Source organism: Salvelinus fontinalis, chromosome 14 (genome assembly GCF_029448725.1).
Source record: "Salvelinus fontinalis isolate EN_2023a chromosome 14, ASM2944872v1, whole genome shotgun sequence".
Lineage (NCBI taxonomy): Eukaryota > Metazoa > Chordata > Actinopteri > Salmoniformes > Salmonidae > Salvelinus > Salvelinus fontinalis.
In genome coordinates this window covers 40,447,740-40,463,289 of record NC_074678.1, presented here as the reverse complement: position 1 = coordinate 40,463,289, position 15,550 = coordinate 40,447,740, and the positions used below count along the sequence as shown (strand labels likewise).

Sequence of the window (15,550 nt, the reverse complement as noted above, 5' to 3'; positions counted from 1 at the left end):
GCTGTCTCATCGTTGTCGGTGATCAGGCCTACCACTGTTGTGTCATTAGCAAACGTAATGATGGTGTTGGAGTTGTGCTTGGCCAAGCAGTCATGGGTGAACAGGGAGTACAGGAGGGGACTAAGCACACACCCCTGAGGGGCGCCAGTGTTGAGGATCAGCGTGACAGACGTGTTGTTGCCTACCCTTACCACCTGGGGACGGCCCGTCAGGAAGTCCAGGATCTCGAGACTTCTTTAAGATTAGACATCGCGCACCAGCAGTTACTGATAAATAGACACACAGCCCAGCCCCTTGTCTTACCAGATGTAGCTGCTCTGTCCTGCCGATGCATGGAGAAGCCAGCCAGCTCCATATGATCTGCGTCGTCGTTTAGCCACATCTCGTGAACGATAAGATATTACAGTTTTTAATGTCCCGTTGGTAGGATAGTCTTAATCGTAGATCGTCCAGTTTGTTTTCCAATGATTGCTCATTGGCCAATAATACGGAGGGTAGTGGTGGTTTACCAACTCGTCGGCACCCCGCCCCTTTTATCCCTTTTCTTCACGAGGAAGACAGGGATTTGGGCCTTGTCTCAACAAAGCAGTATATCCTTTGCGTCAGACTCAAAAATATATATATATATTTGTCCAGTTCGAGGTGAGTGATCGCTGTTCTGATGTCCAGAAGCTCTTTTCGGTCATAAGAGACGGTAGCAGCAATATTTCAAAATGAGTTACAAACAATGCAAAAAACGAACAAAATAGAACATTTGGTTACGAGCCAGTAAAACTGGATATACAGTTGAAGTCGGAAGTTCACATACACCTTAGCCAAATACATTTAAACTGAGTTTTTCACAATTCCTGACATTTAATCCTAGTAAAAAATCCCTGTCTAAGGTCAATTAGTAACCACTTTATTTTAAGAATGTTAAATGTCAGAATAATAGTAGAGAGAATTATTTATTTCAGCTTTAATTTCTTTCATCACATTCCCAGTGGGTCAGAAGTTTACATACACTCAATTAGTATTTGGTAGCGTTGCCTTTAAATTGTTTAACTTGGGTCAAACGTTTCAGGAAACCTTCCACAAGCTTCTCACAATAAGTTGGGTGAATTTTGGCCCATTCCCCCTGACAGAGCTGGTGTAACTGTGTCAGTTTTGTAGGCCTCCTTGCTCGCACACGCTTTTTAAGTTCTGCCCACACATTTTCTATAGGATTGAGGTCAGGGCTTTGTGATGGCCACTCCAATACCTTGACTTTGCTATCCTTAAGATAGCAAAGTCACAACTTTGGAAATATGCTTGGGGTCATTGTCCAGTTGGAAGACCCAATTCCAACCAAGCTTTAACTTCCTGACTGATGTCTTGAGATGTTGCTTCAATATATCCACATAATTTCCCTTCCTCATGATGCCATCTATTTTGTGAGGTGCACCAGTCCCTCCTGCAGCAAAGCACTCCCACGCTTGCAAGCCTCTCCCTTTTTCCTCCAAACATAAAGATGGCCATTATGGCCAAACAGTTCTATTTTGTTTCATCAGACCAGATGACATTTCTATACTGCATCAGCAAGGTCTCTCCCAGGCAGAAATTTCAAGGCAGACAGGGTTTCCAGATGTGCTGTCCAAGTTCCTTTGAAGAAGCACAAAGAAACGGGCAACGTTGAGGACCGTAGACGTAGTGGTCGGCCAAGGAAACGTACTGCAGCAGATGATGCTTACTTCCCTTCGCAATTGGAAGATGTCCAGCAGTGCCATCAGCTCAGAATTGGCAGAAAACAGTGAGACTCTGCTACACCCATCTACTGTCCGGAGAAGTCTGGTCAAAGTGGCCTTCATGTAAGACTTGTGGCCAAAAGGCCATACCTCCGACGTGGAAACAAGGCCAAGCGATTAAACTATGCACGAAAACACAGGAACTGGGGTGCAGAAAAATGGCAGCAGGTGCTCTGGACTGACGAGTAAAAACGGGAAATGTTTGGCTGTAGCAGAAGGCAGTTTGCAGTGTCTGCAGGCAACAGTGAAGCATGGTGGAGGTTCCTTGCAAGTTTGGGGCTGCATTTCTGCAAATGGAGTTGGGGATTTGGTCAGAATGAATGGTCTCCTCAATGCTGAGAAGTACAGGCAGATACTTATCCATCATGCAATACCATCAGGGAGGCATCCGATTGGCCCTAAATGTATTCTGCAGCATGACAACAACCCCAAACATACAGCGAAAGTCATTAAGAACTATCTTCAGCGTAAAGAAGGACAAGGTGTCCTGGAAGTGATGGTATGGCCCCCACAGAGCCCTGATCTCAACATCATCGAGTCTGTCTGGGATTACATGAAGAGAGAGAAGCATCCAAGGTTTCCTAAATCCACAGAAGAACTGTGGTTGGTTATCCAAGATGTTTGGGCAAACCTACCTGCCGAGTTCCTTCAAAAACTGTGTGCAAGTGTATCTACAAGAATTGATGCTGTTTAGAAGGCAAAGGGTGGTCACACCAAATATTGATTTGATTTAGATTTTTGTTCACTCACTTTGCATTTAGTTAATTGATAAATATAATCTATTAGCATGTCTATTTTTGAAAGCTTTCTTACTTTACAGCATTTATTCACACCTGCCTAAAACTTTTGCACAGTACTGTTTATGGAGTATTGGAAATGATGCAGACAATTACATTGATAGAAGCCACAATCTATCTGCAATATTAAATCTGCCCCCTAAAAAACTACTGAAAATATGAACTAAAAAAAGATAGAGTGTGTCACTTTGTGTGGAAACAAAGTAATGAGAATACAATGTCCTCGTACTTCAATGGCCACCTTGCTGCGCTGCTCACCAGGAACAACCAGGCAACATAATTTTGTTAACCACACTTCACGAGTCAAACACAATGACCTCATGCTGAAACCATTTGAGCAATATGATGTCCATTCAATCGCACATAATAAAACTCAAACAGGCCTAATGATGGAAAGGCCTTATTAACTACAGTAGTGGTGCCAAAGTTAATACAGCATTCATTAGAGGTACTGTAGATGGAGGGTCGGAATTAAAATAAAATACATGGTCTGAGAGGGGCTGTCAGGAGGAATGTAACATAAACCCTGGAGAAGTGGTTTAACTTGACCCTCTTGAGTTCTAAAGGAGATGTACAGATAGATGAGTCAGCTTTGTTGTGGTAGCGCTGCTCTTATTACTTCCTGGTGCAGTTAAATGAAAATTAAATCACAGCCAGACAGAGAATGAGTGAACACGACATAGACAGAGGGGAAGTAGGTCAAACCCAGCAGAGAGAGAGAAAGAGAGAGAGAACGAGAAAGAGGGATTGAGACAGATACCAGCAGGCTCTTACTGTCCCCTCTCACTCATACCCATGACCTGACAATCTGGCCTGGACAATTTGAGGCCGGGAATGCGAGTCCCCATCCGAGCGGCAGAGACCCACTGTGGCGATAACAGTCACGCACATCTGGGCTTGATTAATCTGGCCTGGTCGGGACCAGGAAGGAACAACCTCTGGTCCAGATGTGTCCATCTGGAACTCTGAATCACTCTGGGCCACATCCACAACCCCCCACTAACTAACAAACTAAACCCTCCATACACCCTGCTCTTCTACCAGTCAACTCTGCATTAAAAACTCATGTAAATCATAATACTATAATACTCACACTAATGTTGGACTCATAAGGTCCAATGCTTTATGTCCATCATGCTTTCATCTGGTTTTGATTTAATCATACATCGGAACAATTTCAGTAAAACTAAGTTGTGGAAGTGAGCGAGGAGCATGAACAGGACCTTTATGGAGCGCTATAGGAAAGTTGTTCATGCAAAAGGTATGAGATGACATGGAAGGGTGCCATTTAAAGAAAGAAAGAGAAAAAAAAAGAGAGAAGAGAGCTGGCGATTGAGCTGCCATTCCTTTGATCAGCAGTGAGACCCTCAAAGTGAGGAGGCGTCTGGGCGCTCCCATGGCCAAACCTTTCAGAAGCAGCGCTAGACGACTGCTTGAGGCTCTAGCCAAGTTCAGCAGAGCCCTGTCTATGTGTGCATACAACTGAAGGAAAACACACCGTAGGTCGGCCGCCAAGCTAGGCCAAACAAAAGACTGGAGCGCTCCGAGCGCTCACTCTTTTAATGGACTCAATAACAATCGCCTTGCCAGGGTGTCTATGTCTCAGCGCCACAAGACCCGACTGACTCAGAACCAGACAGACAGGCAAAGCAGTGTGTGTGTGTGTGTGTGTATGTTGACCATGACCAGGGAACATGAACAATCCAGCGCCAGAAGAGTTAGAAATGGGAATGGGGTATAAGGAACTGAGGTACTGGCTGGGCCGAAGTCGACAACATTCGGAAGCAATTTGGTCTAATTACAGTTAAAATTGCTCTATAGATCCAAACTATTCGCCGGATCCCTCCCTCCTCTCCTGTATCCTGCCTTTCACCACCATCTGTCTCCTTTCCAGGTATTTTCAGTTTCCTCCACATGCACCCAACGACGAAGCACAGATCACTAGAAATCAAATTCTTGGCCTTTCAAAACTCAGCAAAGGCTACCTAATAAGTTAAGACAGCCTCCTCATAGGAATGCATTGCATATCTGTTACATTAGAAGCAAGGCCAAAGTACTAAACATCTGCCAAGATGTGCTGGCTAAGTGTAACCCATCCCAGTTGGGTTAATGAGGTCACATTATGGACTCTCACCTATATAAGATCTGTCCAGCCCATCAGCTCAACATCTGTAATGGGGTCAAACGTGATCTTTCCCTATTCCCCTTTTCCTGCCTGAGAGAAAGCCTCTGATGAGAGGAGATGGGAATGGGACAATCTGGCAGGTGAGAAAAGGGATGGTAATCCAGTCTGGAAAGCCGGCCAAGTTGTTTGGGAAACACTCCCGACGTCAAGCTGCACGATCACAGGGAAGAGGGAAGGAACGCCGACATGCCTTCTTATGTCAACGGTCGGTGGAAACCAAGGGAAAGCGGGAGAAAATCAGCCAATTCCAAAGCGATACGTAGATGATGTATAGAGACTAGGGTTGCACATTTTACAGAATATTCAGAGGTGGAAACCTTCCGTGGAAATTAACGGGAATATATGGGAATTAACAGGAATATATGGGAATTCACGGAAATATATGCAAAATAATATTAATACCATTTAAATGTAGATGTTATTTGCATTGGATATATTTACCATATCATATGGAGACAGAAACATAAACCTTATCATAAGTAGACATAAATGCTAATGATTAAATCCTTCCAATATAATTTCTTTAAATAAAATTGTTACGAATTGAACTTTAATTAAATGAGTTGACTCTTCACATGGGAAGATTTAACAGAACAACAAAAGAAAGGGAATATTGAATGATCCCCAATGATCCATCGCATCTCCCAAAAATGTTTTCAACATACATCTGTAAAATGATAGTCTAGAAACTAAAGCTTTGGCTGTCTTCTCCCTGGACCTCCTCAATGTCTACCTCTTGAACATCAGACTCTGAGGCCTCATCTTTACTGTCACTTTCCAACCTTGTTGAGGATGGCTCGTTGTCAGGCGCAAAAAGCCTCAAATTTTCCCGGATGGCCACCAATTTTTCAACTCTTGTATTGGTCAGCCTGTTGCGTGCTTTGGTGTGTGTGTTCCCAAACAAGGACCAGTTGCGCTCTGAGATGGGTGATGTTGGTGGAATTTGGAGGATAATGGAGGTAACAAGGGAAAAAGCCTCAGATCCACAAAGACCCTTCCACCAGGTGGCTGATGAGATATGTTGGCACGATTGCCATATTGCATGTCCATCCCAAAGCCCTTGCTTGGAAGTGTACTTCGCCAGACTGCCAAGGACCTTGCGCTCATCCAGGCCAAAGTGGAGAGACACGGTAGTGATGATACCATAAGCCTTGTTGATGTCTGCACCAGACAGGATGCTCTTCCCAGCATACTTGGGGTCCAACATGTACGCTGCGGCGTGTATGGGCTTCAGGCAGAAGTCTTCACGCTTTGATGTATTTCAGAACTGCAGTTTCCTTTGCTTGGAGCAACAGTGAAGTGGGCAGGGCAGTACAGATTTATTCTCTTACATCTGCGAGCAGAGTCTGACAATCAGACAGGATGGCATTGTCTCCCTCAATCCGTGCTATAGGTTTCAGGTTGCTTTACCACTCTCTCCCAAAATACATCATCCAGGAAGATCCTCTTGATGGGGCTGTCCATGTCAGCAGACTGTGATATGGCCATTTCTTGGAGTGACTCATTCCCCTCCAGGAGACTGTCAAACATTATGACAACACCACCCAACAGGTGTCGCTGGGCAGCTTCAATGTGGTGCTCTTATTCTTCTCACTTTGCTTGGTGAGGTAGATTGCTGCTATAACTCGATGACACTTCACATACCTAACCATTTCCTTGGCTCTCTTGTAGAGTGTGTCCATTGTTTTCAGTGCCATGATGTCGAGGAGCAGATTCAATGCATGAGCAGCACAGCCATTGGGTGTGATGTGAGGGTAGGACCCCTCCACTTTAGACCAAGCAGCCTTCATGTTCGCAGCATTGTCTGTCTGCATTGTCTGTCTTGTAGAATACTGGTTGAGGGGTGGAGATGATGTAGTTAATTATTACTTGCCCACGAACATTCAACCACCCATCAGAGATGATTGCAATACAGTCTGCTTTCTCTATGATTTACTTGAACTCTGTTGAACTCTGCATTCATCCTGACATTCATCAGGATTTCACTGACTATGTTCCTCCATTGAGTCAAAAACAACTTCTGATTCAAGGAGGACAATGAGCTGTTGCTATCGATAAGGTGTCTGATTTGATCTCGAATAGAAGTATACAGACTTTTGTCAGAGGTTGCTTGTTGTGAGCGCTGAGGGAACTTTATGCACTTGGCCAGATGATTCCGTATCTTCACATATGATTTGGCAGAGTATTTGCAAATGTACACAGCTTTTCCTTCTACATTAGCTGCAGTGAAATGTCTCCACACATCAGATAGTTCCAGTTTTCCTATAAAGATTAGGAAAGAATTAGTAAAAAACAACAAATACAATTCCATGTACAAATAAATAGTTAAGCAGTTAGATTAAACAACTCCTTTGTAAGATAAATGTTTTAAAACGAAATATGTCTGGAAACAAGTGAATTAACACTCCTCAGTTAGCAGGCTCAAGCAATCTGAATCTTACATGGTAGCAAAAACTAACTAGCAGAAATTGTTAACAAGTTAGAAAGGATTTAAACACACTTTACTGTAGGCTACTATTTACTAGTTAACAAAAATGTATGTATGTCATATACAATATATTCACCCCACCCAGTATTGTAATCGAAACTTACCAGAAAGCATGTAGTCCTTGGCTCAGACAGTGTAGTAGTGTGGGCTCAATAGTATCTCATTAGTGTAAAAGTTATTGAGAATCAGCTGTACATGTGATGGAAGAATGCACTGTGCATGCAGAGGGTTGCAATTCAATTGAATTGGGGCTAGTTTAACCAAAATATGCCACAAGACCTAGAATTGCCTTATGTGTATCCCACAAAAAAGGTTCAGTGTTATAAGTTAACTTTTTTGATGGATTTAAGCAAAATACTCCACATTCCAGGGCTTAACTTCCCATGGAAAGTTTCAGACCTTTTGCAACCCTAATGGGGACAAATGGAGGAGGGTTGAGATAAGATATTATTATACTCAATGAAACATGTTGTGATTACATGGGAAGGCAGTCATTCATGCTGGTCTGGAAAGAGGTCAGGCTCCTCAGTGAGTGAAGGAGGAAACATAGACTCTGCTTTAGTTTCCTGACCTGGAGGCCCTTAGACTCATACAGCTGAGAGATTTACAACTCGCCAAAACAGGACGGACCGTGTCTACTCCTCGTCATCTCTTTATCTCACAGCCAAGATGGGAGCTTTTCCACTTATCCCAAGCATGTGTGTGTATGTGTATGTGTGTGTGTGTGTGCGCACACGTTAACTTTATGTCCGTGTGTGTGTATGTTTGTGCATACATCTGACTGCATGTGTGTCTGTGTGCGTGTGTTCACGTAAGCTTGCGTGCATCGGTGTGTATGTGTGTATCTAGCTACACTCCTCAAATGTATGTACACTAGGTGTGTGTGTTATTCTAATTTTGGCACAAACTGTGCTGTTTCTGTTTCTGTTATCAACAGCATTATCAACAGCCCTTAAATCTACTTTCCCTTCAGTTTAATGGCTCTAAGAGGCTGAACCCTTCCTCAGGACACTCACCCAAACGTGATGATACGCTAGAATGCTTCCCTGTGTAACCCCTGCTTTGAGACTGTGGGAGATTGTGGGAGACACAGGGGAAAGTGAGGGAGATAAGCTCAAACGCAGGATAACAATCTTGGCACCAGAAAGCTTTGTTGCCTGACTGGTAAGTTAATAGATAGCATTCTTTGAGGCAGAAACCACCACTGTGGATAATTATGCAGAACACACACGACTGTGGAAACCCAAGTGAACACACAGGGCTACAGTACAGACACAGGACAGTTCTTGCTCACCCATTAAAAGTGTGTTTTACGGTCTGTTTTCACTCATTTTCTTTGCACAGATACATTTTATTCCCATCTCAAGTCCATTCTAACAACAGTTTCTACTCTAATTCAGAACAAATTGACTTAAGGTAGCCTGTGTATTTCTGCTGTAGTCATCTTGTCACAGTCTGGTTTGTAGCATGTGGCATTACTGATTGCAGAAACAGTCAGGCACCCAGGCTAAAAGTAGACATACTACTAAAGAAGCTTCCTTATCTACTACTGTACTAAATCGCGTATCATTAATAGGACATTTCTGGACATTTCCATTGGTACATTGAGAGGACTCTCGCTTCTCGGACCTCAACTGATTTTCCATCAGACAAGATCAAAGGCTACCCTTCACTGTTCCTCTTAGGACCACTCACAAATGTATTTATGAGGTCCTTTTCTGAGTTGTTTATGGGAGAAGTACCAAAATGTAGTGCCACTATGAAAAGCAGACGCAAAAAGCCAGCGTGTTTTTTTTAACATTTCCAATGACACACAAAACATAACATGGCGATGTCATTAAAACCACATAAAAGGCATAACATGGCGATGTCATTAAAACCACATAAAAGGCATAACATGGCGATGTCATTAAACCCACATAAAAGGCATAACATGGCGATGTCATTAAAACCACATAAAAGGCATAACATGGCAATGTCATTAAAACCACATAAAAGGCATAACATGGCGATGTCATTAAAACCACATAAAAGGCATAACATGGCAATGTCATTAAAACCACATAAAAGGCATAACATGGCGATGAGGTAAAGTTACTGTACTGTACTCATTACAGAGTTCCGGGTCTCTCTTTTTGGCAGCATGTCCCATTCTATGAGGTCTCTATGGAGCGAAAAAAATGACACACTTCTCTCCCGAGGACACACCCTTCCCTTCCACTGGGGGAGCCTTTGCCAGATTACATGATGAAGACAGAAATAGCAACACTTCCCTCTTTCCATCCCCTCGTCATCGTCCTGACGTCATCATGGGCCAGGTTTCTCACTTTGTTTGGGCTGGGCTGGGCTGGGTTGGACTGGGCTGACTGTGTGGGCCCATAAGAGTAATACTGTTCACTATTGGACCTGAGCCTGGTTAATGGGCCGAGATACACTGGACACGTGAGCAGAACAACTCCCCATTGCCGCATTCATACAGCTGCTTCGTAATGAGAGGGCTTGGTGCTCCAGGCTGCAGAATGGACAGCTGCAGGCTGGAGGAGGCTGGGGATGGTGGAAAACTCAGCTGATTAGAGAGGGGCCCGAGTGGCTGTCAGTCTCCACTGTAATTCATGCTTAACTAGCCTGTCAGTGACACACACACACACACACACACACACACACACACACACACACACACACACACACACACACACACACACACACACACACACACACACACACACACACACACACACACACACACACACACACACACTCCTCTGCGCCTCACCCTGACAGAGAAACCTATTAGACCAGCAGCTTTCCCTGTGACTCATAGACAGTAAGTCGACAGAGGAAAACACCCACACCTACTGTAACTGTAATGTACTGTCAAATCACCTCTGGGCTTGGGTTTACCGTAACACCTCACTTCAAAAACCACTAATTGCAACCTTGGAGAGTCAAAGATTTATCTAGCTGGACGTCTTCACAGGACAGGGTAGTACAATCTCTGGTAATAATGACATGCCAATTCTCACTGAGTTAAGGAAGCCCTGGGCTTATGTGAGAATTAAAGCACACCTCCTCTCTTTAGGTAGATGTGGATGATTGAGGAGGCTATAGAGGGACAGTTTTACAGCCTCTCCCAGACTTCGGCAAGGGCTGACGGAGAGATGTACGCGGGTCATATTTTCAACGGACACAGTGAGGAAGTCGGGTTAGCGCCACACACGCAAGTGCATGCGCACACACACACACTTTGAGGCGGTGGGAGGTTTGCTGGAGGGCTGATGGGGTCCGGTGGTCTTCCTTCTCTCAAGACTGTTTATGTTTGGCCGCGCCTGGCTCTGTGTACACAGCTGGGGAATCCATTTTTACTTTTACCCCCTGCCTCTACCTCCATCCCTCCCTCCTTCCCTCGCTCCACTCCTAGAGCGAGAACCGTATTGTGGAGCGAGAACTGTATTTTTTATTGCCAGATTTCTGCGAGCCCCCCCCCCCCCCCCCCGTTGTGTTTTCCAGGAGAAAGGGGAGGCCAGGGGAGAGGTGAGGGGAAGGGGTCGAGTCATTGGGCTGTTGGGTCTAGCTGGAGGCCACACTAGGTCTGTGAACACTATGGGACAAGTCTGTCGGTACATTTTGGGGACGAGATGAAATCCAATTAATTAATTGAAAAACGCAGATCCCTTTCTCTGATGACCTTTTGACTCATGAATTGGAATTGCAGCTCACTTCCAGAATTGACTGAATTGAAATGGCATTGATCCAGACCCTACTGAGATACAGCCCCAGTGAGACATAGCCCCTCCTCTTGGCTCTTGCCTCTTCCTAACCCTTCATCTTAGCTTTAGCCTTCACAGAAGGGAGTCCACTATCCACAAAACTAGACAACCAGATTACAGTCAATGGTTAAGTCTAGGGAGAAAGACCCCCACTGTGTCTGTATGTATGTACTTACTGTATGCAGTCACACTACGGTCACACTCTGTCTAGACTGATATGAAGTTCATATTTGCAGTAGATCAAAGCCTCTAAAGTTCCTGGCTCACTATCTTCCACAGCACTGGTTGGTGTGTTGTGATAAAGTGGGGTGTAGTCTGTGTCGCCACATGATTGTGTGGCGTCTCTCTGTCAGAGTCCCAGGCACTGTTGTAATAATGTGTCTTTCTGTTAGAGGTTTTCATCAACTCTCAAAGAACCGATGGAGGTCGATAGGCGGCTTCTTTAGTGTTAAAAAACAATGTGTTTCAGTTATAGTCCAACAGCGGTGTATCCCAACTCCGGTCCTCCAGTACCCCCAACAGCACATATTTTGTTGTCGCCCCTGACAAGCACACCTGAGTTGAATCAGGTTTTTGTTGACAGGGCGACAACTAAAATGTGTGCTGTTGGGGGTACTGGAGGACCGGAGTTGGGAAACACTGATCTACACTGGAGTTGCCCATCCCTATATACACTTCAAACACTGGTTTTGAACAATAAATATCAAGAAACATTCCTCTGTCAACTTCAATTTATCCTCCAAGAGTCGTTGAATAGCTCTACATATCCAGCCTGTGAGCAGACAGGGTTTATGGGATGAACCAGGGTCCTGTGTTGATCATGTAACCGTCTATAAGCAGACACAGAGTTTATGGGATGAACCAGAGTCCTGTGTTGATAATGTAACCGTCTATGAGCAGACACAGGGTTTATGGGATGAACCAGGGTCCTGTGTTGATAATGTAACAGTCTATTAGCAGACACAGGGTTTATGGGATGAACCAGGGTCCTGTGTTGATAATGTAAGCGTCTATGAGCAGACCTATGGGTTTACAGTAGGGGTGAAGTGGGATGACTGGGAAGGCTCTTACCTCTCTCGCACTGCGGGCCAGTGAAGCCGTAAACACAGGCACATCTGTTGGGCCCAATGCAGCGCCCTCCGTTCTGGCAACCATTCTCACACACAGCTACAGAGAGGAGAGGGGAAGAGGTGTGTTAGGATTCTGATACAGCTGGACAGAAACACACACACACACGATAGCCGGGGGAGTGCTGTGTTCAAAGTAAGGTAGATACTCACGCTGTCCACAGTGGTTGCCGGTGTAGCCTTTCTGACAGGAGCAGGAGTCCTCTTGGCAGCTGCCTCCGTTCATACACCTGACGTTACAGCTCTGCACTGTGGGACACATACAGGGGTCAACAGACGCAGCCGGGAAAAACTTGCTACTGCTAGCCAAGAACCTCAACTCAACCAGCTGGTCACACACACATAAGCAATGACCTCCAAAGGGAACTTCAACCCCTCAGGTGCTCGGTTTAACTTGGAACACCATTACAGTTCAACTCCATATTTGTGTAAAAAGGTCTAGTATCAGACCTGTGCCAATGACTAACAGTTAGTCCAATGCCTGGTAGTGACACTTGGGTACTGACTGTCTTTTACATACTGGTATTTAAGCTATGACAGCCTTTTAGTTTAACTCAACTATATCAACACTCACTTTCACTATTACATTTTAGTAGCGCGCTCGACTGCAACAGAGACGTCTGGGCTGTATTTGTGTAGACCTAATAGTATTAGTCTATTGTTGAGCACTGTACTGCCACACAAGGCCCAGGCCGCACTCCAGCACCAGTTTAATCAAACAGACCGTGGAGGCTATAAGTTGAGCCAGCTGTGTCCTATAGATAGGAATGTGCTGAGATCTGAACGCTTCAATCCTGGAGGAGCAGCATTTTTAGAACTCAAAGCAGCAAGCTTTCGACAGACAGACAGACAGACAGACAGACAGACAGACAGACAGACAGACAGACAGACAGAGACACTCAGTATATTCGGGGGGAAGTGGGGAGATGCTCTATCCAACCATATCTGTCAGAGATCAACCAGCCTACAGCAGAGACCAGCCAGCCTACAGCAGAGACCAGCCAGCATACAGCAAAGACCAGCCTACAGCAGAGACCAGCCAGCCTACAGCAAAGACCAGCCAGCCTACAGCAAAGACCAGCCAGCCTACAGCAGAGACCAGCCAGCCTACAGCAAAGACCAGCCAGCCTACAGGAAAGACCAGCCAGCCTACAGCAAAGACCAGCCCATAGCAGAGTAGTAAAATGAGAGGGCTTAGTCAGTCTCCCTTAAAAACGCAGAACATTTCATGAGACTACTTCCACAGTAATTGATTCTGGCAGATGCCTATGTTTCTACTCAGCCTGAGTAGAACGGTACATGATGCCCATGCAAGCCGTTGATTGGAAGGCGGAACACCCTTCTCCCTCTCTCTCTCTCTATCTTTAATTACTGTCATTCATCTCTCTTTCTCTAGCTTGCTGCCATCTTTAATTACTGTCATTCATCTCTCTTTCTCTAGCTTGCTGCCATCTTTAATTACTGTAATTCATCTCTCTTTCTCAATCTTGCTGCCATTTTTAATTACTGTAATTCATCTCTCTTTCTCTAGCTTGCTGCCATCTTTAATTACTGTCATTCATCTCTCTTTCTCTAGCTTGCTGCCATCTTTAATTACTGTAATTCATCTCTCTTTCTCAATCTTGCTGCCATTTTTAATTACTGTAATTCATCTCTCTTTCTCTAGCTTGCTGCCATCTTTAATTACTGTAATTCATCTCTCTTTCTCTATCTTGCTGCCATCTTTAATTACTGTCATTCATCTCTCTTTCTCTATCTTGCTGCCATCTTTAATTACTGTCATTCATCTCTCTTTCTCTATCTTGCTGCCATCTTTAATTACTGTCATTCATCTCTCTTTCTCTAGCTTGCTACCATCTTTAATTACTGTAATTTATCTCTCTTTCTCTATCTTGCTGCCATCTTTAATTACTGTAATTCATCTCTCTTTCTCTAGCTGCTGCCATCTTTAATTACTGTCATTCATCTCTCTTTCTCTATCTTGCTGCCATCTTTAATTACTGTCATTCATCTCTCTTTCTCTATCTTTACAGGCTGTGATTCATGAGGTGGGGAGGGGATACAGCATGACTGGATTTCCTGGACCCCTTCTTCGCCTATTCAGTTTTTCTAGAACTTCCAGTTACTGTAAATGACCAAGTAGTACCATTCTGACTGACTGTACACAGCAAACCTAGCTAACGCCCAGTCTGACTCCAGGCCTGGCTAGCGTCTCGTGCAGACACTTAGTGATGGATTAGCGTGAATGCCTTTGGACAAGAGGTTTATGAGTTTCTGTACGGGTCTGCACGGCATGGGGAAGACCGATCTTTTCTCCCCAGACTCAACCTCAGCTCAACTCAGAGCTCCAGGGCAGTGGGCCATATCGTTTAACTCCCACAGCATTCAGGCTAATCTCTCAGGCCAACAGGGAAATTAAACATGAAAAATGACTCTATTGACTGATTGCAGCGCCGAACCTCGATGCACTGCAAGGGGGAAAACAACTAGCGAGGACACAATTTTAGCATGACGTAATCATGCAAACGTTTCAGCTCGGGAGCTCGGGAGAATTCGTCAATTTTTCGAATGTCTCTCATCCGTTCCAGAAAAAATATTCTAAATAGGTCACAAAGGGAGGGGCGAGGGGGGGTTGGAAGAACATCAGACATGGCTGTAGACTTAGTTTACAGAAGTTTTGTGTTACAGCACGTTTAGGGTTGAAGGGGTTCATGTGTTTTCTCTGTAATGGGGGGGTTGGTGGAAATGGAGTGGGTGGAAGGGGGAATGATCTCACTGGCTAGACCAGCTGCCCCCACCCACAGATGAGGAGAGATGGTACATTCCTGTGACCGGTGCCTAGAATGCCACACGTGCAGGAGGTTGGGGTCCCACAGAACATGAACCACAATGCACCTCTGTGTGGCTGCCCTGTGAGTCGGACTGCATCCTCCACATCTCTGTGGGGTTTTCTTTTTGACGGGAGGTAAACTAGTGGTGGTGGAGCTGGAACACTGAGGGACTTTATGGCTGTGTTCTGTTCTGTTCTTATACACAGCTCCTGGGATCAGTGACATGTCAACGTCAGATTAAGCCTAGTCCTGGAATAAAAAGCATGCTCAATGGAGAATCTCCACTGAAATAACATTTATGCCAGAGCTAAATCTGTGGATTAATCTGTGCTAGGAATCCAGAATAGATTAACTGTGGCAGTGATTAGGATTTCCAAGAATGGAAGTCAAAGATTTAAGAAGGGAAGCCAAAGCTTTTTTTATGGGGCTCTTCTGTCTGTGTCATAGATCTACAGGTATATAATACCACTTTCCCAGAGTTGAGCTGTGCTGAGCCTGTATGGACCCCGTTAGTTGACAGCTGTTTCCGAGGGACTGTGAGGTAGAGTTCACGGACATTAGAGGGTAATTATAGTTATGGGAAGAGGTCTGA

The 15,550-nt window shown here is 44.7% G+C and overlaps 1 protein-coding gene across 2 annotated transcripts in view; it reads right to left on the bottom strand.

The window, feature by feature from the left end:
* LOC129810845 (fibrillin-2-like) overlaps positions 1-15,550 on the bottom strand; it is an 84,643-nt gene that overhangs the window by 56,029 nt on the left and 13,064 nt on the right. For both annotated transcript variants that reach the window (XM_055861779.1, XM_055861781.1), the window contains exons 5-6: positions 12,281-12,376; positions 12,072-12,167 (exon numbers count right to left, since the gene is read on the bottom strand). In XM_055861779.1, coding sequence (XP_055717754.1) covers positions 12,072-12,167; positions 12,281-12,376 — 192 coding nt within the window. The remainder of the gene's footprint in view (positions 1-12,071; positions 12,168-12,280; positions 12,377-15,550) is intronic.